Source organism: Micropterus dolomieu, linkage group LG13 (assembly GCF_021292245.1).
Source record: "Micropterus dolomieu isolate WLL.071019.BEF.003 ecotype Adirondacks linkage group LG13, ASM2129224v1, whole genome shotgun sequence".
Lineage (NCBI taxonomy): Eukaryota > Metazoa > Chordata > Actinopteri > Centrarchiformes > Centrarchidae > Micropterus > Micropterus dolomieu.
Window position 1 is genome coordinate 3,211,079 of NC_060162.1, and position 24,236 is coordinate 3,235,314.

The 24,236-nt window shown below is 37.9% G+C and overlaps 1 protein-coding gene across 5 annotated transcripts in view; it reads left to right on the forward strand.

The window, feature by feature from the left end:
* Nucleotides 1-22,530, forward strand: part of LOC123981407 (calcium/calmodulin-dependent protein kinase type II subunit beta) — a 61,652-nt gene extending 39,122 nt beyond the window's left edge. For 3 of the 5 annotated variants that reach the window (XM_046066208.1, XM_046066207.1, XM_046066210.1), the window contains 6 exons: nucleotides 9,293-9,361; nucleotides 12,586-12,634; nucleotides 15,601-15,676; nucleotides 17,373-17,467; nucleotides 17,563-17,799; nucleotides 18,943-22,530. In XM_046066208.1, the coding sequence (XP_045922164.1) occupies nucleotides 9,293-9,361; nucleotides 12,586-12,634; nucleotides 15,601-15,676; nucleotides 17,373-17,467; nucleotides 17,563-17,795 (522 nt within the window). In that variant the 3' untranslated portion in view covers nucleotides 17,796-17,799; nucleotides 18,943-22,530. Of the gene's footprint in view, nucleotides 1-9,292; nucleotides 9,362-11,928; nucleotides 11,974-12,585; nucleotides 12,635-15,600; nucleotides 15,677-17,372; nucleotides 17,468-17,562; nucleotides 17,800-18,942 lie in introns of all 5 variants that reach the window. The other 2 variants (XM_046066211.1, XM_046066209.1) reach the window with 2 other exon arrangements.
* The last annotated feature ends 1,706 nt before the right edge of the window (nucleotides 22,531-24,236 follow it).

The following is a 24,236-nucleotide window of genomic DNA, read 5'->3' on the forward strand; positions in this document are numbered from 1 at the left end:
GCCTTAAAGGCACAGCGTGTCATTTTCTGTTGCTCTTTCATGTTATATCTCAGAGATGCATCGATACTTTTGTCTTATGATTGCCAGGTAATGTGATATTTATGTGATATATATATTTTGTGGATCCCAGAAACGGTAGCTTTTTTAAGGGTAATATAGAAACCCTGATAAAAATAGACTTTGCTGAAGAACTGGAGTACAGAGTATTAATTTGTATTTAGCTCAACATCTTTGTAGAAATAGTCTGTTGCAAAACATTAAATGTTTGCACAATGTAGGTAATATGTGTTGTAGTTTTAAAACAGTACAACAACAAAAATAATAATACTATTATCAATAATAGTAAAGATTATAACTTCACAAAACAACAATATGGCCAGAGATAGACAAGTCAGACAACACTTTTAGTACTAGATAATAAGTTAAAATACATGTAATGATGTTATATAATCTCGCCAGGACATCCTGTTTACAAACTGTGTATCAACACTTATTTAACCATCATCAAATAAACATATCTGAGACTAAAAAACAAAATAAGCGAAGCGGGAACGATATCACAAAAGTCACAAACATCCTGTAATTTTATAGTATGTTAAAACAAACGGTATAAAACACAAAATCAAACTTAAGGAAAGACACTTTTTAACTTTGATCTTTAACAAAAGGGAACAAATGTGGATATTTTAGGCTTTTATTTTGAAGGTTGATGGTAACTTCTCTCTGACTGGCTGTTTTCAGAGGGCTGTTACCGCCTCGCCACCCTCAGACACCTCAGTTTGGCACAGCTGGCACTTTGCATCACTCCACTGCAGACATTTTTCACCCCAAAAATATGTCCCTGTGCCAACGCTAAGCTAATTTAAGTAGTGAGTCTCTGCACGGTTTCATTTCCTGAAGTAAATACTTGGACGCTGAATCTGCAGTGACTCGGACAAGACTGACGTTACCGGTGCACCTCTGTTTCTCCTCTTCAGTGTCTGTGTACAGTTTGCAATGCACTCTGCACTGTCGCATATGTGTGGTCCTATGTGTGTGGTGGATCTGCTGTGTTGTCATGCATGTATCCTTGCATGAGTCAGTGTGAAGCCTCTGTGTAAACTCTGGATGAGCTGTTCAATGTAGGATTATAATAATAAAGATCTAATAATGATCCCTACGAGGGAGTCCCGGTGACACCCTTTGTTTTTAACAGGAAACTAAAGTCTCGCTCAAGAACAATTCTGTTGACTATTGTGGAAACGTGAGTCAGAGCTGGTGAGAGGAGTTTGTTGGGTTGGAGTAACGTTAGGAAATAAAGTCTTGCTAGCAGCTCCTCTACATACACAACAAACTCCTCTCCCTCGTTTCCACCGTTGTCCTCCTCCAACAACTCTCCTCTCATGAGAGCGAAGAACTGCCCTTGAGTGAGACCTCAGTTTGCTGTTTAAATCAAAGGGGGTCACAAAGTGTCCCTCATAGGGATCCTTCCATGATGTTGTCAGACACCTGGTGGCAAAAATAAGCACTTTTTGTGGACGTTATTTTGACTGACGAAGTTGCTCCGGAGGAAACTGCAGACGGTGTTCTGTCGATTTATGCTACCTATCGAGATGTGCTACTTAGCGGTTCTGCGCATGCGTATGACCCACAAGCATGGTTTGTTTCCACGCCCATAAATCTGTGCAACCTTGCTGTTGGGCATGCCGTCGAGACAGTGGCAGTCTATCAGAATACGCTACCCCTGAAATGATGTTCAAAAAACAGAAGACGTCATAATACTTAGAGAATTGTATCTTTACGTGGTTTGGAAAAGGGAACACATACGGTAGCATTTTTCAATGTGTGCAGGGCGACTCTGCTATTGATTTGCGCTATGGTAGCATTTTTCAACAAGGTAGCATATCTCGTCAGAACACCGGTCCAGCTGCCGGCTGAAACATCTACCACAAGGATTCAGAACTTTTTTACCTACTAGTCATTTTAACACTAAGATGTGTGAAAATAGGGCCCAAAAATAATGAAGTTGTCCTTTAATAGCAATAACCATTTATATGAAGTTACATTCATGCAACGGCGCCCCCTGCAGCCAAAGAATATGGTGCGACACCTGGTTTGAAACAGAAGCCAGTCTACAGGCTTCTTTTCACCCACGACTTGAACAATGTGAGCGATGTGAGCAGCATTTGGAGCATAAGTACTGTCTGTGTGCTGGAGTTTTTTGGGCTACTGGCTGAACATCTACTGCGCAGATTCCAAAACCTTTTGCACCTACTGGTCAATTCAACACCAACATATGTGAAAATAGGGCCCAGGTTTGAATGCAGAATGTTACGTACAGACCTTTTTGCAGAGCTCTCGAAGTCCTGAAGGATGATATTTACTTTATTTTGTAGGAGCAAGCTATTGTGTTGTGTGCACAACAAAGCTTATCTTGTATTGACAACATCCATCTCTTGTACACAAAAGTTCTTATCGTGGCCATACAAGATGTTAAAACTTGTGCACGTAAGATATGGAGCTATATTTTGAAACAGAAGAAGTGCTAAGCACTCGCACAATAATTACCGTATGCACACAAGATATGGATCTGGTTCTCACAAGATAGCAACTTGTATGGATCTTATTGTGTACAAGACTTTTTTATGCACAAGATACCAATCTTCTTAACGCAAGATAATATTTTGTGTGTATTTAAGATATTGCTCTTGTTCGAATAAACTAATAACTTGTTTGCAAAAGATATGGATCATAAGACAAACTATAAACCTTTTTGAGAGCAGTGTACCTTTTGGTGTTGAATGATGTTTAATAGTGAATAATCCGATCGCTCTCCTCTCTCACTCTGTGTCAATCTCTTTCGCTAACCTGCATCTCCTTTTCCTTCTTCAGCCTCTCCTCCTCCTCTTTCTTCCTCTGCACACTACCCCCCTCCCCTCTCTCCTCGGGTGGCCTGATGCTAATCTCAGATTATTTCCCACCAGATGATTAATCTATCATTACATAATCACAGCTTCTCCTTTGCTGCAGCCTGACGTCACTCCAATACACACGACCCTGGAGCTATTTCAGTATTCCTGCATTAGCACAGGCTCTCTCTCTCTCTCTTTGGCTTTCTCACTCATCTCTGTTTAATTTCCTGGGAATATGCTCTTTTTTTTCTCTTTTCAAGCAGGTGCAACAGCTAAGGGCAATCACAGAGAGTTAAATCAGTTGTTATGTAATGGACGTGGGGGACTACTTTAACACTTAGAGGGGAGTGACAGCTCTAACTGAGGACTGATGGCTCTATTATGGAAGTCATGACAAGTAAATAGACTCTTTTCTTGAGCTTTTGCACACAAATTAACACCGTGCGATGTTATTTTAGGTTACTGCTCTCTTATTTCCTGATTCTGAGGAACAAAAGTGAGTCTGCACACACTGAACTACACAGTGAGCACTGATTTGATGAGTTGCAGGATTATATTTGAATTTAAAGCAGGTCCTAACTGCATGTTATATATTATATATTAGCTTGGATTCAACCTGGGCATCTAGATGTCTTCCAAAATCAGTTCTAACTGGACGCTGAGCGTACTAATCTGTGTTTCAGTCCATTTATACTGAAGCAGCCCATGCAGCCAAGCCTTTGCTTTGATAAAAGCGGGATGATAGAGATTTTGTTCTTCTCATCTATCGGACACTTTGGTCCGGAGCAAGATCTTAACAGCTGTTCATCAGATTACCAAATGAAATGTGGTCGTACAGGATGTCATCAAATTTTTTACTGACCCGTTGATCTTTTTTCTAGCACCACGCAAAACTGCCACATAGGCCACGGAGAATTAGCAGTTGATTGTGCAGCAGCTTTTTAGCATCTTTGAACTCACTGTTTTGGTTCAGTGTCACAGCTCTCATCAGCGTCATGTCCAGCAGCAGCACCCAACTGTTTTCAGCTAATAAGCTCTGATAATGATTCTGGTACATGCCGTGGTTATTTCTCGCCTTGACTGCTGCAATGCTCTCCTAGCTGGTCTTCTAGCTTGTGCAGTGAAACCCCTACAGATGGTTCAGAACGCAGCAGAGCAGCTGGTTTTTGATCAGCCCTAAAAGGACTCATGTCACTCCACTACTCAGTTAACCTCAGTCCCTAAAGCTGCATACAGAGTGACTACTGGGTCTGCACCCATCTACCTAAACTCCATAATACTTAAAAGCTTACGTTCCTTCTTGGCCGCTCCGCTCCTCCAACGAACGCCGCCTGGCTCTGCCATCCCTTCACACAAAGCAATCTCAGTCCCTGTTCTCATCTGTGACACCACGATGGTGGAACGAGCTACAATATGCCGTCAGAGCAGGGGCGTCCCTCTGTAACTTCAAGCTAAAAGGAAAGTGAAAATTATAATAATATTTGTTGCGTTGCCAGAAACACGTCTCCCAAACAAAGCTAGTGTTTCTTAGTTTCTGCTGGATGTGTAAATAGTAAATTGTTTGCTAACACTTTAGCTATAAAAACCTTATTAAAAATGAATATGCCAGTGTGGTGTTTCACGTTGTTCTGCTGCGGTGGTGAAAAAATCAGTTGATCTTCCATCGTGTTTTTAACACTAGTGTTAAGAGCAAGAGGAGAATGTTTGTTGAATCAGACTGTGATTAATGGCAGACTCACAGGGCATCACTGCTTCCCAAACGGATTTTTTAATTCATGTGCAAACCACTTTCTTCCATTTCCTGCTAAATTAAACATCATTATTAATTTCCTGAGCAGTCGTTTTCTAACTGCAGGGACTGTATTTTAGTCTTTTTTACTCCTGTAAGACAAAGATAATTAATTTAGTAGGAGTATAACTCACGTCCTTGTCCGACCAGAAACTCTCGTTTGAGGTAAATACCCATGTGGTGCAGCACATTATTATGATTTCCTCTCTTTGGGTTGTTTGTGTTTCTTGGGGAACTGATGTCAATTACTGTACACTTTCTGGAGAAACATTTCGGCCACATCTCTCTCCGTGACTTGCTCCTCCTTTGGTGTATCTGAGACTCTCGGTTCCTCCTGTGTTAAACAAATACGATGTGATTTGTTGCTTTCTCTTTCTTAGTTCTTCCTTCTTATCACATAGTTACAAAACAAGAGTGTTTCAATTGATTCACATTTGCTAATTAGCACTAAACACTAAACTAAAGTACAGCTGAGGCTGATGGGAGACTCATTAGTTTTGAAGCCATTTGGTTATTGATCAAATTAGACTTTGTAGTCTTCTAACCTCTCAAAGATAACTACGCTACACACCCCATTTACACACACATACACCACCAATCAAGGTGCTCAACAGATAAAAACTTACCATTCACACTCAGCAATTTGGGGTTCAGTTGTCCACTTTGACATGCTGACTTGGGAGAACCGGAGATCGAACCACCAATCTTCCCTGGCTTCACTTTTTAGACCCTGAGGTTGCTGCTTTATCCCAACTCACACATTCATGCATCTGTGGCCAAAGTAGAGCTTTCAAATCAGCTAATCTGCATGTCTGTGGACGAAATCGGACTCACTTGCACTCATTAAGCACAAATATATAAAGTTTCTAACTTACAGTCAATTGACCCTTCGCTAAGCCACGCCCTGAATACGCACCTGGCCAATCACAGCGCAGTATAGGACTCGCTCTAACTGAGGTCCGCCACTTTCGTGGCTGCGCTCTATTGACACTAATGCAAAAGGAGTTGTATTTTCCCGAGATATGGCCAAAGCTGTTCGTGGGTCACTTGTAATAATTACAGTTGCTACCCAGAGAGGTTGAAAGGAGAAGTACGATTTTTTCTCTTTCCAAAACCTGAAACAAATCCAGAAAAATGTCGGCTGTGGATTGTTTCTAATGTTATGTTAGTTAGGTAACGCTAGCTAACTTCCTACTGGGCCTTATTTCCAACTGTATTTACAAAAGTCAGTGTGTTTTAGTGCTTTATCTTTATAAACTGTGGCACTAACTGGCAAATTGCAAATGCAACACAAGGATTTTCCTCACAAATGTAAAGAACACACAGCTACACACAGTATATTTAACAGTTTTATCCAGAAGGGAGAAATAGCCCCGTGACTGTGACGGTCTAAATACCCGGACAGGCTTTTTCTAAGCAGCCAGGTTAAGTGAACGAGTAACCAAAGTGTTACAGTTATCAGATAGCGGCTTGCAGAGTTCACATGAAGGTCTGAGTCAGAAAATAAGGACACCACAGAAGAAGACTGCACAGATGATGGTTTTAAAATTTGTCTTTCCAGCTGAATGGGTGTTTATCCCTATGGCTAGATTGCCAGCAGGATAAACATCACAGCAAATATCTTCAAAGGGGAGATCCGATGCTTTAAAATTGCTGGCTGATGTTTGCCCTTTGATTTTCAGTGACACTCTCGGGTGACCCTAATTCCAGCGTAATGCCACGGATGGGATCACCTCATTGGCTTCCTGCTTTGCTCGGGAATGCCTCTTAGATGGTCGCTTACATTAGATGTGTAACAGCATTGTAGGACCACAGATGTTATTAAAAATAGTTTTTCTTGATTTGAAGTTTGGAAAAAACGAGGATCATACTTTACCTGAAGTGCAAGTAATCTGTGTTAAGTGATAATTGGTACTGGGTTGAGAGTATAGCTGTACATATCAAACCAAATCTGGTTATTACTTTTATTTAAATGGTAACCATGTCTTGTGGTGAAATTATTAGTTAATTAATCAATTATTCAGTTGACAGAAAGTAATAACAAATGACGAGGATGTAAGTGAAATGATCGGCTTTAAGTGAGCGTCTGAGTTCAGCTCTTTTGTTTTGGTTCCCCATTCATTTAGATCGGGGCCTGATCTTGTTAGTCTAAAAAAACCTTCTGGAGGCGTTACCAAGATGACTTCCAAGTGGCAAGACTTTCCTATCAGGACTTTTATACTACTCAGCGCAGGACGACACGCTGGTCTTTTGAAGTTGTTAAATATGTTGCCAAGAAAGTGCTTTTTTAGTTGCAAAGGAAAATTAAGCTTGTCTGGTTTTTCTAAAAAAGAAAGCGCCAAACAAGACCGGATATGGTTTCTTTCTCACACAACAGCCTGGTTCAGGGTCTTGGCCAATCAGAAGACAGTGGACTTTTAGGGGAAGGACCTTAAAGACACAGGAGCATCTACAGCTTGGTTCAGTCAGAGGCTGAAATGAGGACCTGCATGAAGTCCCTGTATAAGAGAGTTGAGCCATACCGGAGTCACAAAACTGCAATATAGGACTGGAAATGCATTATATTAGGTCTCCTTTAATAATTCAAATAATAATGCTGCCTCCAAGTGGCTAAAATGATAAATTAAAGCGTTTAACGAGCAGAAATATCAAAAAGTAACTGGTTCTCAAATACACAAAACAGCATTTGCAGCTGTAAACTTTTGGATTTTGGATTTTTTGATGATGGAAATAATCATTAGTTGCAGGCTAAAACAAGTCAGACAAAGTATTACCTCGGAGCACAACTACTCTACCACGTCGTCACATATGGACACATGGTCAAGACCCGCTGCCGTCAGTTTGTAACGCACTGGAGTGCCCTTAGTGTCATAGTTCAACGCTGAAGGAAGGTGTAGGATATTTAACAGAATAGTCTGAGGGGTTGGTGTGGATGGGAGGGCCAGAAACTGGACTTTCACCCAAGAGGCCGTTGTTCGTTTCCCGTGTGAATCATAAAGTCTGCATTGAATATTTTTATTTAGCTACATTTGACGCACATCACTTCACTTAACTCATGTAAGTTAAGTGAGATAAGTAACATTGTATTTGAACTCAGACCATGATGTTTTCCTCCAATGCTAAACTGGGACCCAAGGCGTTAAAAAGCGACGCCAAGGGGTCTTGACCAAGCATCCATATGTGACGAGTTGGGACTGAGAATCTGTTGCAGAGCAGGGCCTCTTTAAAGCGCTCGTCTCTCAAAAGTCTGTTTTATGTAATTAAGCTGAATGTCTGAGTAGATGTGTTTGTGCCTGGATAGATATTTGTTCCTGAAGTGGCCCGTGGGCCGAGTCGTGCCGTAACATTCAACTTGCATGTGCTTAGTGATCTGCTGCATTCAAAATCAGAGGAGCCCTTTAAATAGTTTAGTAGTTTTCATACCTGAGTGTGAAGGCTGAGTGGCAGCGTTGAGCACATTTGTCATCTGTGTTGACAACAGGCCTGGGCTCTCTTTGGAGGTGTTTTGTATGATCAGAGGTGTCAGTTTGATGACTCTCTGCCCCTCAAAGATACAGATAAATTATAAGAAAAACCATCAATATACTGCAAATGTGTGGTTAAATGAGACTCATGCATATGTGAAAATATTCTTTAAATCGTCTTTAAAGATATCTCTGTTATTTACATCTTCACCTATATAATGACCAGAGGTTAGTTTCTGTCTCTTTCTTCAGTCCAACACAGTTATCAATTACAGGAAACCCTGGTGAGGACAATAATGAGCAGAAAATGCAGTTAGTCGACTGATTTCAAGCATGAAGTCGCTGCATTTTAGCATTTGTGCATGCTGCCGTAGAAGAAGAGGCGTTGTTGGTTACGTCTATGTGAGTCCTTATAAAACAGGGTGTCTGTATATTTAGCATTTTGGTTGTTTATAGTGTCGTGTGTGTGTGTGTGTGTGTGTGTGTGTGTGTGAGAATGGCCTGTTAAGTCTTTCATAAGCGCAGTGTTTCTGTCTTTTTGACCTCCTCCTCCGCTCAAATGAGGCAGTTGAGTGTTGTTTACTCGGGAGGGACACATTAAGAGATACTAATGTCTGTAGGAGGAACTCGTGTAGTTTGACAACATAGATGTGATGCTTGTTTCTTTATATCTGACAGATGTTGCAGAGGTGCACAGCTGTCATTGGTTTAATTTGCCATCTGCCAAATAGCATCCACAGCCAGTGAACGTCAATGAAAATAAAAAAAAAAAGCCCAGGCTGGCGTATCCCAGCTCTGTATGGGATTGATTTGGATTTTACTGCAGATAGAAATTAACATGATGAATAGTGTAAAACCTTTTTATCTGATTAATACTGTAGCCATAAATGTGGGGAAACCTTTCTGGATCTATATATGTGTCTGCGTTTTGACTAAGTGCGCTCTCAAACCCTGGAAGTTGGACGGCTGCACTCTTGTTCTCTCTGCCCACTATTTTTGTCTCTGGAGTGCTCTGCTTCTATCTGCTATTTTTACCTGTACTGCACTGTTTTCTTTTTACACAGTAACCACCCACTTTACAACCAGCGGACGGCATCTCTCACCAGTGTTGCCGAGCACTAATATAGCACTTTGTGTTTCCTGCACAGCCCCAGACAAACAGCACGAGAAACAGCATAGTCACCAGTCCCAAAGGCAACAGCCCCTCTGCTGCACTGGTACGCAGCTCTGTGTCCGTCCGTCTGTCCGTTACACTTTCAAAATGCAGGTGTTTGTGTATGAAAGAGAGAGAGGAGAAAGCTAAGTGAAGTTTTACACATGAGATCCTAGTAATTTTAGTATAAATTCAAGGTTTGCAGCTTTTCAAGGAACAGTTTGACAATTTGGGGCAATGCACTCTCATGTCTGTATGTTAAGGCGAGACACCGCAGTCCAAAATTATGATTTACTAAAATCTGTCAGTTTTCAGATTTCAAGTTATTTTGCACCTATTATTACCCTACGTTAATAAAATTTAAACAAATAAAACAATTTTAAATAATACATATAAACATTATTATTTGTTAATTTTATACCAAGTCGGTTAACTGCAGATTGCATAAATTTAATCTTTGTTAGCTTTTTAGATGTAAAAGTTCAACCAGTCTTTTTAAAACTCTCCACACTGAATCATAAATTGTTTGAAAGCTTGTTTTCTAGAGCACAATGTTAGCTATTCCACATATATCATATGTCTATTAGACATGTGTTTATGTGACAAACAGTAATTGTTAAACTAAGTGTGTTGTTATTGCGTTAACAATTCTTTAATTTCCTGTACGCCTAGTCATTTTCCTCGCAGTTCAAGGCAGTAATCATCGTGATTTTACACACTGTTTCTCAAGTCTTATAGCAAGAGTTTAAAAAAAAAAAAAATCTTTTATCATTCTCATTTAATGTGGCATTTTGTCTCTAAATATGTGTGGGGGGGGGGGGGTCCGTAACACATATGAGTGGTATGTTTTGAATAAATCCATGAAAAAACAATGAATTAAGAATATTTTGATAAACCGTTCTGGTGTATTATCTGAATAAAATCAATCTGACTCTTATCAATGTGTTGGAAAATGGATTTGTGTGGAATGCAAATCAGCACATATTTAATTAGGAAATACCTCTTTTGCATATAAAAAAATAATTAATTCAAAAACACTTGTAAAGTTTCAAAAACTCTATTTGACTGTAGTGTCTTGCCTTAAGTGTGGAGCTACAGCCAGTAAGCAATTAGCTTAGCATAGCATAAAGAGTGAAAGCATGGGAAAACAGCTAGGGTTAGGGTTATATGATTTGCAACAGTTAAAAGAAACACCTTGTGTTATTTGTGCTCTTCTATATTTTCCTTATTGTCAACACATGCCATGAAAACACCCAAACCAACGACATGTTAGTCCATCTCTCAACACTGTCTGACTTCCTGTCTGTGGCTCTGCAGCTCCGAGCCCATTGGTTTCTGCTGAAGACGTAAATCTTTAAAAATGCCTCACTAATATATAGTTTAAAAAACGCTGCGTACTGTAGTTTTTATAAAGCACACAGAAGGAAATGGTGCATTCGTTGGGGACTATTTTCAGCAGCGGATGAATCCACACGTGGTGCTCTAGTGAGTGTGTATGTATGACTATCAGGCAAAGTACTCACGGCTGGTTTGATGCTTTCATGGCATTTGTTGACAAGAAGAAAAATACAGAATATCACCAGACTTATCCTTGAAAAACTATGTACAATACTTACTGTATCTGTGTACTGTAGCACGCAGTATTTGTCATACACATGTAGTAAAGTGTCATTGAAGAAAATTATATGTAGTAATATACATTACCGGTCAAAGGTTTTTAAACACCCCCAATTATCTAGTTTGTATTGAAATCTATGTAGTTCAAGCAAACTGCTAAAGTTAAAAACATTTTCAGATATTAAAATGAAGACATTTTGTTCATTATTTCACTGTAGGATCCACTGATGACAAACTGGTCTGACTGCCTTCATTAATATAATACATAATATATATAATATTGTATAAATAAAGCTTCTGAGGGTGTAGGAATGTGTTTCAATGCTTCATTTCCTTCCACTACTGCGGACTACTATTTGGAATAACCAAAGAAGGTAAAGACAAAGTTTAGGTCAGCAAAACTGAGAAATAATGTAAATTTCAGAGATCAAGTTATGAGTTAACAAGTTATTATGCAGCAGTGGAAAACTCCGAAAGTTTAATTGTTAAATAAACTTTAGGAGTTTGCTGCTTACTTTTGTACCATTTAAGATTTTTCACTGGACTTGAACTTTTTATATTTACATACAAACTAGAAAAATGTGGCTGTTCTGAAACTTTTGACCGGTAGTGCATATTTGATTCTTAATGATTAGATTTTTATGAAATGGGACAAAATGTGATTGATATGGGAGAGAGAGAGAGTTGAGTTTAATGCTGCATTGGTACAAATCAATCATTTGCATTGCTCGTATCATTTGGGAGCTTCATCCTCCATCATTAACTCTTTCTAAACCTCCCATTCAGAACTTTTTCTCTCTTCAAGATTAATAAATGATTCATTTCTCCCTCTTCCCATGTCTGACTCACATCCTACTCTCTACTGATCTTCCTCTTGTGTCTATCAAACTCTCATTTTGTCCTCATAAAACATTTCCCTTCTATTGCTTCTCTATATCTTCACTCATTTCCCCTCCTATTTTCTCTTTTCTCTCCTTCCCTCCTTTCTTTCTTCTTCTTTCTCCATTCCTCCAGGAGCCTCAGACTACTGTTATCCATAATCCAGTAGATGGGACCAAGGTACATCCTCCTCCTCCTCCCCTCCTCCCTCCATCTCTTTATTTCCTGTTCCATTTTTCATGTCTCACCCTCGTCTTCACTCAGTTTCTCTTTCTGTGCGAGTGAAGCTGTATTTGGAAAAGCCTGTGTTTTTGCAGGATTTGTGTTTTTCGTTGAATATATTTACGTATCTCTGTGTGCATCTATTTGTACATTCATGCATGAGAGAGACAGAGAGAGTGTGAGATGCTGGAGTTCCCCGTGAGGTGTTATGTTGTCTTATACTGCCCCTCTGTGTTCAGATTAATGAAGCTCAGTGCTTCTTTCTGCTGGCTGAGCAGATAATGTGTGTAACAGCGGCTAAACTTCATGTGCTGTACAGTCGTATGTGTCCGTCAACACAGAACCAACCCACAGCATAGATGGGGTCGTGCGGGTGTGCTGCTGAGTCACACCTGCAGCTGTTTGTCCTGTATTTTGGACAAAATCATGTGTTACGGTCGCATCATATTGTAGATTTGATGGCGGAAACTTGCGCGTGTGCATGCATTTGTTTGTGTGTGTGCGTGCATATGAGCGTTTGTGGGCATGTTATCCTTCTTTTTGGTAGTTCACATTTCTGTCACTTTGCAGGAATCATCTGACAGCAGCAACACCACTATTGAGGATGAGGATGTGAAAGGTAGGTTACACACACACACACACACACACACACACGTGGTTAATCACAGGCAGAGGTGGAAACTGTAAGGGCTGTACCTACATTTACATTTATTCATTTAGCTGGCGCTTTTATCCAAACAACTTAAAATTGCTATACATGTCAGAGGTCGCACGCTTCTGGAGCAACTAGGGGTTAAGTGTCTTGCTCAGGGACACATTGGGTCGACGTGTCACAGTGTAGAGTTGAACCTGGGTCTCTCACACCAAAGTCTCTTATCCAATGCGTCCATCACCGCCACCTAAATCAAGACATTTAGGATATTCATGCCAGATCCCCAGCAGATCACCTCTGATAAAGACCTACACGAGTCTCACGTTTTACCTGTAAGACTGTTTTAATGCCTCTTTTCATCATCTGTGAGGATTCACACACATCGGAGGAATAACAATAATTATTGTAAGAGCCACAAATGAGTTTTTGCAATATTGGTTAAAGGCAATATAAGTAGGAACCTACTTACATCTAATATAGTTACTAAATTTAATTACACCATAAATGTAACGGATTACAGTTACTTGGAAATATGTGTAATTAAATCACAGTTACTTGAAAATGTTCGTGGTGACATTGGGCGTTACATCTGAATATTTTCTGTACAAAGCTCAGCTACATGTTGAATAAGATTCATTTAGTGGCTTTGCATGTTTTTCATTTGCACAATGTCTTCATGAACCTTTTCCAGGTTTTCCAGGTTACCTTTGCTTAGTAAAGTTTGATGCTGTTCTGATGCTTTTGATTGGTAAATTTGCAGCGCCGCCCGTCTGCCGGTTAAACCGCCTCTCAAGCTGTCTTTAGAAAATGGTTACCTGTTGAATACATTCATTAGAAATTTAGAAAAGTAATCAAAAAGTACTTAAATGTAATAAGTTACATTACTATGAAAAAGAAATTGAAATATATACACTACTATTACATTTTGCATAGGGTAACTTGTACATTTCTAAAGTGACCTTCCCAACACTGGTGACGGGTGTTGCTGCCGGTCACGCTACACTGGTCGAGCTGTACGGTGTTTGATGAGAAAATGTTTGATTCAGTGGATGTTTATGGACTCTGTTATGGATTATTGCATGTGCCTGAACAAGAAATCTGAACAAAAAAGCCAAGAACAGACAAGTATTTCATTAGACTAGACTAGTAGACTAAGGCAGCAGGGCAAGCACGTCAATTACATGCCTGTCTATGCAACTCTCAGTGGCTTTAAGTGAAGATTTAGTTGTTACAATTATAAAAATTAATAATAATTTAAATTTAAATTAATCTTGATTTATACAGTTCTTAGAGTTACAAAGCACTTTACATGGTTGAACCAGGATAAAAACATTTTTAAGCTGGGGTTGGCCATTTATTTCAGGAGCATGTTTTTTTTTTATTTGATTTTTACATCCTGATAGCAAATCAATAAATCAAATGCTCTGACACAAGTGGTACTGTGATGTTGCTGCTTGTGCTGAAGTAAAGTGAAATGGAGCTTTGTTTAGCTTATTGTGTTGCACTGAGGGTAAAAACAGTGGAGAGGAAACAGCGATGTGAAGGTGAAAGCTCTTGGTAGATACAGGCACAAAAGAAAATAACCTACAAAAACACAGAGTACATTAAGTACTGTACTTTAGTACAAATTAGAAGTACTTGTACTCTACTTGAATCTTTTCATGCCACTCCACATCTCAGAGGGAAATATTGGACTTTTTACACTACATTTATCTCACAGCTTTCGTTACTTTACAAAGAGTTTTGTATTAAAAAAAACACACACAAAGAGCTTATAAAACATGATGATAAGTTATAAAATAAACTACCAAACAATTTATACATCATTTATCAATTAGTCCACTGACAGAGAATTTTTCATTTAAAACATTTTGCAGTTTCAGTTTCTCACATGTGAAGATTTGCTGCTTTTCCTTGTAATAATTGTAATGTTTGTTAATAATGCTTGGACTGCTGGTTGGACACTACAAGCGTTGGGAAGGTGTCCCTTTGGGCTCCGGGGAGCTGTGACAGCGTTTCCCTATATTTACAGAATTTTTACAAACCAAACAATCAGTTTATTGAGAAAATAATCAGCAGATGGATCCAAAATGATCCATCTGCTGATTATTAATTATTCCCAATAATGATAAGCTGCAGTCCGATACAAAATAGTAAAATGCTGCTTTTACATTAATGCATGAGGAATAATAATCTAATTATAGAATATATAATAGCAGTCGAGTCATAGGGGACATTTTGCTGCTCTGAGTACTTTTACTTTTAAGTACATTTTCCTTATTCGACTTGCATGCTTTTGCTAGTAACATGTTTAACACAGAGTATTTTTACAGAGAGATATTAGTACTTTTACTTAAGTAAGTGATCTGAATACTTCCTCCACCACTGCAGAGAGACAGAGAGAGAGAGGGAGTCAATCAGAGCGAGCTAAGCCTTCCTCTCAGTGTCGGGAGGAAACGAGGGGAGGAGGACACAGTAAATCTCATCTAAAGGGCTGGGACAAGAATAGCGTGATGAGCTCAAGCAGCCTCGCATGCAAACAAGCGATATGATGGATGATGGACGGGGGTAGAGAGCAACACAGCGGCTAGACGGCGCAGGAGGGGATATTTCACTTTTGATTAAAGTTGGATATGTAGGCGAGGATCCTTTGAGCGCTCACGGAGAGGGAAACAACACAACTAATTGCATGGAAGTAGTTTTAATGTGTGCAGCAGCATGGAGGAGATTTTCCTCAGAGACACAGATGAAAGAGAGGTGACTGATAAGATTTGCAATGAGTAACAAGCTCTCAGGTGAGTCTGAACTGAGCTGTGTGTTAACATTTGTGAATGAGTTCTTTAGTTGTTGAGGAGAGCACCAGAGCACTGTGGCTTTGTGTGAGCTTGCATTGTCACAGGGGATATAAAGTCACATTCGTTTCTTCTCTGCAGCTCGCAAACAGGAGATCATAAAGCTCACAGAGCAGCTCATAGAAGCTGTCAACAATGGAGACTTTGAGGCCTATGCGTGAGTCCACCTCTCATTCCTACTTGTTCCGTGAAAATCTCCGGGGAAAAAAACGGAGCCTCTCATCAGCTTGTGTGAAAAGTGTGATTTTATCCTGTAAAATGAACATTAAAGCCACAGAGAACCATTAATCTGATTGACATACAAATGTGCTTGGAAAGATTAAACTGTAATTACAGTCATTGTTTTATCCTCTCTCTCTCTCTCTCTCTCTCTACCTAACACACACAGTTAAGAATAATACTTTGCAGATTGAGTGAGAGAGAGGAGGGGAGACGGAAGCTCATTTCCGCTGTTAAAAAAAGGACCGTACATGAAAAGGCATGCACGCTAAAAATGAAAATAATCATGGTTAGATAAAATTATGTTAATAGTGAGCCAAAGGTTTGGGTTACTGAGTCAAACACATGAGATTCTGAGCAAAATGTTTTAGTTTCTAAATAAAACTTTCCAGTTAATAAGTCAAATTAAGTTATGTAAAGTAAAAATTACAAGAGATTAAGTCGAGGGTTATGAGATTATACATCAAGTTTGAGCTACTAGGTCACTATTATGAGAGACGAGACTTATGAGTTTTATTTATTTATTTTTATTTATTATTTATTGTTTTAGTTATAAATCAAACAACTGTGAGCTACTAAGGCAGAATTATGAGATACTATGTGAAAATGATGAGATACCAAGTCAAAACTTTGAGTTACTAAGTCAGAAAGCTGAGTCAAAAACACGAGATTCTGAGCAAAACGTTTTAGTTAACTTAATTAAAATTAAGAAGATTTGTCTCATGAGGTCAATATCATAAGATCCTAAGTCAACGAGAAATTAAGTCGGACTTTTAAGTTACAAAATGATAAGATAGTAATTTTTTTTATTATTTAAGGTATTAGAAATTAAATTACTTTGAGCTATTAAGGCAGAATTATGAGATATTAAGTCAAACATTGGAGTTACTAAAAGTCAGTCAAATAAAATAAAATCAGAATCAGAAACACTTTATTGATCGCCAAGGGGGAATTCTTGTGTCACAGTTTTTCACATTGCACATCAAAGTATAAAGGAGTAGAAATAATAACAAAGAATAATAGAAAGTTGGTAAATAGAATATAAAGAAGTATAGAATATAAAATAAATATAAAAATATAATTAAGAGTGTGGAAAAGTACATTATTTTACAGTATATGACAGAAATATAGTGATAAATAATAAATAATAGTAATAATAATGAGTGCAGAAAGTGTTGAAGTAGAATGTATTAAAAATCCTTTAAATTTGCAGTATTAGACAGAGAGTAGAGAATATTGCACATTAAGTCTAAACACAGACAGAGAATATTGCAACAGGAAATGAGATACTAACTCAAAGTTGATAGGATTGAAACTAAGTGATTTATCATGAATATTTCTATTTTCATCATGTAAAACTTTTCATCAATATCTTTCACGGCAGAAATGGGCGTCCATAAATGTCACAATACCTCAAATTGGTACTGTGATGTCATTAAACTAGGACAGAGGCTGAAGCAAATATTCTTTTCTGCTTTTTAGCTGTATAATATTGTTACAGAATTGCTAAATAATGGCATGCGTTATTATTATTTCACTATACAGGAACATTTGCCACTTTGAAAATATGATTTAGAATTTAAAACATGATATTTGAGGGTGGTGTTCTCACTTAATCCTGCATGTTTTTACAGGAAGATCTGTGACCCTGGTCTGACCTCGTTTGAGCCTGAAGGGCTGGGTAATCTGGTGGAGGGAATGGACTTCCATAGATTTTATTTTGACAATCGTAAGATGACAGTTAAAACTACTATTGCTGTTTTTATGGACAGATGGTAAATTTTAAAAGCTGTGTTCTAAGGTTGGATCCCTCTCTCCCGTTAGTCCTCTCTAAGAACAGCAAACCCATCCACACCACCATCCTCAACCCTCACGTGCACATGATCGGTGACGACGCCGCCTGCATCGCTTACATCCGCCTGACGCAGTTTGTCGACGTGCAGGGCCGTCCACGCTCCAGCCAATCAGAAGAGACCAGAGTATGGCACCGCAGGGAGAGCCGGTGGCAAAACGTCCACTTCCACTGCTCAGGAGCTCCTGCTGCCCCGCTGCAGTGATGAGGTACAAAAACAACATTTATACACACACATAAGATAAAATATAAACTGATCAACAATGAATAAGCTCCAATAATTAAGACTAGAGACAACTTTTAATAAGTAGAAATACTGTAAGTGAGAGTTTGCTGATTGCTAATTTGTTTTGGCCAAAAGTTAGGCGAGAATATTGACACTACTTTCATGTCTGTCTGCTAAATATGAACCTAGAATCATATTTAGCATAAAGACTGGAAGCAGGGGGAAACGGCTAGCCTGGCTCTGTTCAAAAGTTTCTAATTATATACCTTACCAGCACCTCTAAAGCTCACTGATTAACAAGTTATATCTTATTATTTTAAATCTTTACAAGTGTAAAAATGACAAAGTTGTGGCTTTATGGAGGTTATGTGCTGGACTATTTCTTGGCAGTGTGCAGTGACTTCCTGAGCTTTAGCTTTACATTTATATTAACTGTACAGAAACGATAGTGGGATCAACTGTTTCTTTAAAAGCAAGGAATTTATTTATGTCTCAGTATTTAGTCAGACAGAAACAGGCCGTAGAATTAATGAGCAACACAACAACTGATGTAGACAATTTTGAGCATCAGCAGTGGAAATTTGCATAACATAAACCTATTTTCTCATGTCCTCCTTTGAAAAAGCGCTCATCTGGTGGTTTATCATTATACGGTTTCTCTCCTCCAATCAAATTTCTGCTTTTTCTGCTAATTCATGTAACAATAAAACATTTTAATTTTTTTTATTTTACTCTGATCTTGTTTGTGTGACTATTTCATCCAGTGAATTAACTTGTATCTCCAGTATGTCTTTAGCTATTTATTCCTCTGTTTGTTTGAATGATTGATTGAAAGGACCTCTCGGGTCGTCAGTGCAGACTGGGGAGCGAATGTCATAAAACTGCTGCTTTTCTGAAAAATTGCGGTACATCAGCACTGTGAAATAAGACAGCCAGAGCCAGATATTGATCTAAAAGGAGAGTGAATGTTGGACTTACATAATGAATGTTAATATTGCCTCATATCAACTGGATGTGGAAATAGCAGCTTTATGAGGTAAGAATATGTCAGTGTTGTGTTTACAACTTGTTTACGGTGCTCTCATGTGGCCAAAACAAATGAGTTATACATCTTCTTTCTATCCAGGTACTGAGCGATGAGGAGGCAGAGATGTGTAGGAAAGGAATAAGTGGATAATCTGAGAGAGCGCATCTGCACTGAGAGAGAGGTGCGGGTGGATGGAGGGTGGTTTAAAGGAGTCTGAAGAGTCTGATTTTGGGATCATGATCGTCTTCCTGCACTCTGCACACCCATCTCGCTCTTCTCTCTCTATCTCCCTACGACCTCACAGACAGTTAACACCGACGCTCCCATCGCCAAAACTACAGCAGAGGGCATCTCCACCCCGCCCCTCCCCAAAAAAGGAAACTCTTTAGCCAGCAGCGTGTCTTCAGGACGGCTGCGACGCTGTACCAGCCCAACATACCTGGACAACACCTGTCCTCCTCCCTTTTATTCTGTGCCACAAAGCCTCCAGCATGGCACCTCCTGTTAAAGATTTACCCTTTTACTTCTCCTCAAACATTTATTGTTGTTACTTCTAGTATTATTATGGCTGCAGTCTGTTGTTGTGCTCTTTCAGCTGTACAGTATATTTATTAGTCATTTTAAACCTTTCATTCTGGTCACTTCTTCTTCTTTTTTTATGACAAGCATGACTCCTACCTGCGTTCCAGTGGCTGTTTTTCTGCACGACTAAGGCTGCCTGTGTGAAACAGTCCCATGTGTCTCACAGAGAAAGAGAGAGACCAGTGGGTGTATTTAATTATCCGTTTTGTTTTGTTATTCAATAGAGCCTTTTTTATTTTTTATTTTTTCCTCTTTCTCTGGAGTGTAGTTGACCCTGAACCGGCGCCTCCGTGTGTCCTCCAGACCCCTCTCAGCCGCTCTGTGAGACAGTGAAAACCCTGCAGCATGCTAAGATATTACTGTCGTTCTTAATTGATTCTGTATGTACTGAACATTGCAAGTTACCTACTGAAATTATGACAATGGTTGACATTATAGTATCACGCTGTTAATGTAAATTTCAAGTTTCATCGTGGTGAATACAATTACGCTGTAGATGGTATTGAATTGCATGATATTCCAAGTTAATAACATTGGTAAGTTGGGTGTTATCATGCTTTTTATTGATTTTTCTCTTTTTGGACTGAACTGTTGGTGAGCTATATTCTGTTGCCTCTATTTTCTGGGCTTTGTAAGTGCATAATCTACTTTTGTGTTAATATAATAGTGTAGTAGAAGAGGATACTGGTGAGGATCAAGACGAAAATGCCTTTTAAAGAAATTGCTGCATCCAGATCAGTTTAAAAATGGCTCTTTACTGTATTAAAGACAGGACCCAAGATCCTTATTAATCTTTTATTTTTAAGACCAGATTGTAGAAAATGTCAGTCAGAATTTAAATCAGGGTCTTAAATTAGAATCTTTCCTGCTTTTTAAAGTGCAGCTTTTTACTTTTGCACTTTTAAAGAAAATACTTTAAGTTTAGGTATTTTAAAAAGATTAACAATGTCTTGGTATCAGGGACATGTAGCCAGGATTTTAGCAATACTGAACAATTTGATCCAGCACCAAACATAAAGTCTCAAAATAGTTTAAAAAACATTTTATTTATTCAGTTAATGGTTCTGTTATATTGTGAACATAGAGGTCTCTGTGCAGCCTATTTTTCAGCTCCGTGACAATGCACCAACCTCGCCTGAAGAGGGCACCCCATCTAATAACAGAGAATTAATGTACATCTGAGTCAGCTACAGGGTTCTTATACAGGCCTCACATGCCTTCAGTTACTTAATTTCAAACATTACAGTATTTTAAGATTGCTTTGGCTCCATTTTCACAACAGAAAATTAGAGCCCAAAATGCTATAATGTCTCAATCTGGCCTCAAAATCTCCCATAGCACAGAAAATTTAAACGTTAGAACTGAACCAATTTGTGGATTCATCATGGATTGATGGTCAAAAAATGAATCTGCAACATTTTCTATAATCGATTAATCATTTATGTGACTTTTCAAACAAAAATACCAAACTCCTCTAGTCCCAGTTTCTCGAATATGAGGATTAGATACATGTATGTATGTTCTATCATTGTAAACTGAATATCTTTGGGAACTTTCTGTAAAGGCTAAACTATCAGCACATTAATAATGATAAAATTATTCTTTACTTGTATCCATATTCTGTATTAAATTAGGTAATGCATCATGCGTCAGGTTTAACAGAGTGTTATAAAATTGTAAATGTCACTCACTTAATTTTAATCATTGTTTCATCTAAAATATAATAAACTGAAACTAAGTCTTATTATAAAACAGAGTCAGTCATGGCCATTTTATCAGGATTTTATACAGCCAGAAAAAACAGTGCGACTTACTCAGAAGTGATTGTTTAAAAATGATCATGGTGAAGAATGACTTTGAAAACTTTATTTTTATTTATTGAATATGCTAAATAAAGATCACATAGTATGACTTTACACTGCATTAAATCCTACATTTACACAAGGTAAAATGATAATTGTAACTGTGTGTCATCGCATCTGTTTCTGTTCTGTTTCAACCACATTTTTTATTTCAGACATCATATCAATCTCTTCACTCAAGTTTAATTATGTAAAATAGAGTAAGATATGGTAATGCTGGAAAACACTGACTCAGTGATCAGTATGCTTAAGTCATTATACTGTAAACTTTATTTATATAGTGCATTTAATTATAAAGTGCTTTACAGGAGAAAAAAAACACATCAAAACAATTCAGCACTACAATAACAGTAAACAAAAGCTGGCAAATAAGAGTACATATAATTAAATAGAAAATATATATATAATTACAAAATAAGCAACTAAAATAGATTAGAACTGGTCAAAAAAATTAACTTTTGTCTAATATTAATAAAGCTTTTTTAAAAGGCATGTTTTGAGAAGTGAAAAAAAGATAATATAATTATTAAAACATAGGGTAGTATGAGTATATAAGTGTTTTGCACTTTATGTACAGACAGCATTTTGTGTTTTAAGTAAGAATTTAGCAAGTCAGTTTGGCTCTTTTGCACACTGAAAGTGAGCCAAAGCACTTGTAAAATACTGCAAGTTTAAATGACAACTGTTGTTCACAGTTGAGCATGTGTTTTAGTCAAATCAACAAACATTATCAGACAGACACTCTGCAGCTCCTGTGAGGTGTAATTTAATTTTACCATTTGTACCGCTGACACTCCCATATAGAACATGAAGCCAAAACCAACCGTCCTTCTTTCTGTCCAGTCCAAATCCTGACGGCATCAGTGCTTTAATAGGATTACTGCTCACTTAGAGTCATTGTCCCATTTGGCAACCATTCCTTATTCCATTAATTAGTATCTGGCCTGAGTGTAATGTTTTGGCTACAACTCAAATTTGTTATTTGAATTGCTTTATAAGAGCTTGATTGATGATGATGATTTATTTTCCTCAGTTCAGGTGAATGGTCAGGAGATGAATGAATAACAGTAACAGAACGCTACTGTATATAAAAAATAGCTTTTCTGGTTTCTTTTTTAAATTTATTATACTCATACTAATAATGATGATGACAATTCCTCTGGTGTGCATTCCAAGTCTTATCAATATTAAAATGTGATCAGATGTAATCAGTGTGTGAACCAATAAAATGACAATGCAGAGAGCACCTTGTTACTCTCTCTTATCTTGACTCACGGCCACAGAACACAAGAAGTTAGTTGTTTGTTCGCATGTGCTTTCATCTGTGGTGTGACTTGACTGGTTATTTACAGTAATCTAGTCAGGCTATATGGCTGTAAGTATCACCCAGGGGGCAGAGTTTAACCTGAGTGAGTAGAAACAGTCCAAACAGCTTAGGGACAAAAGGGAGAATCAGGGATCAATAAAGAAAATCAGTGGGTGCTGATACCAGAACTTGTAAAGAGATTGATTCAATAGAGGACACAGCACATAGGAGGAAAGTAACTTGTGTCTCCAATATGTTTCAGCAGTGTTGGATTAAGTACTGAGATCTTTTATCTAAGTAATAGTAGAAATGTAGAAATACTCTGATACGAGTAAAAGTCCTGCATTCAAAATGTTACTTGAGTAAAAGTACAAAAATTATAGCATCACAATAGATTTGAAATACATAGTGAGTATCACTTAATGTTACAGCTGGTAAAGATGGAGCTGATTTAATGACTTATTATACTGCTGGGTATCAATAAAGTCTTGTGTTAATCTTTAACAATACTACTGTAATTTATTTGCATTATTAATTTGAAACAGTAAAATGATTAGTAACTAAAGCAGTGAGACAAATGTAATATAGTACAATATTTGCCAATGACATGTAGCAGAGTAGAAGTATAAAGTATCATACAATGTAAATACTCAGAATTGTACCTGAGAAGCCTACAGTTCAGTTTTTGGAGTAAAAGTGCTTAGTTCCTTTCCACCATTGCATTTCGAAAGGGAAAATATTTTACTTTTCCACATTTGACAGCTATACTGGTTACTTATAATTAAGCTTTTAAATAAAAAAAAAAACATAAGAAGATAAACACAAACAGTTAAAACTAGCTAACTGTATATGATGTAACAAAAGTAGCTGACTATATAAAGCAGTTCAAACTAGCTTATAAAGTAGTTCAAACTAGCAAATAAAGCAGTTCTAACTAGCTAACTGTATAAAGTAGTTCTAACTAGCTAACTGTTTAAAGCAGTTCAAACGAGCTAACTAAAGAAGTTCAAACTAGCTAACTGCATATAAAGCAGTTCAAACTAGGCCATAAATTAGTTCAAACTAGCTAACTGCATATAAAGCAGTTCGAACTAGGCCATAAATTAGTTCAAACTAGCTAATTGCATATAAAGCAGTTCGAACTAGGCCATAAATTAGTTCAAAGTAGCTACCTGTTTAAAGCAGTTCAAACTAGCTAACTAAAGAAGTTCAAACTAGCTAACTGCATATAAAGCAGTTCAAACTAGGCCTTAAATTAGCTCAAAGTAGCTACCTGTTTAAAGCAGTTCAAACTAGCTAACTAAAGAAGTTCAAACTAGCTAACTGCATATAAAGCAGTTCAAACTAGGCCTTAAATTAGCTCAAAGTAGCTACCTGTTTAAAGCAGTTCAAACTAGCTAACTAAAGAAGTTCAAACTAGCTAACTGCATATAAAGCAGTTCAAACTAGGCCTTAAATTAGCTCAAAGTAGCTACCTGTTTAAAGCAGTTCAAACTAGCTAACTAAAGAAGTTCAAACTAGCTAACTGCATATAAAGCAGTTCAAACTAGGCCTTAAATTAGCTCAAAGTAGCTACCTGTTTAAAGCAGTTCAAACTAGCTAACTAAAGAACTTCAAAGTAGCTAACTGCATATAAAGCAGTT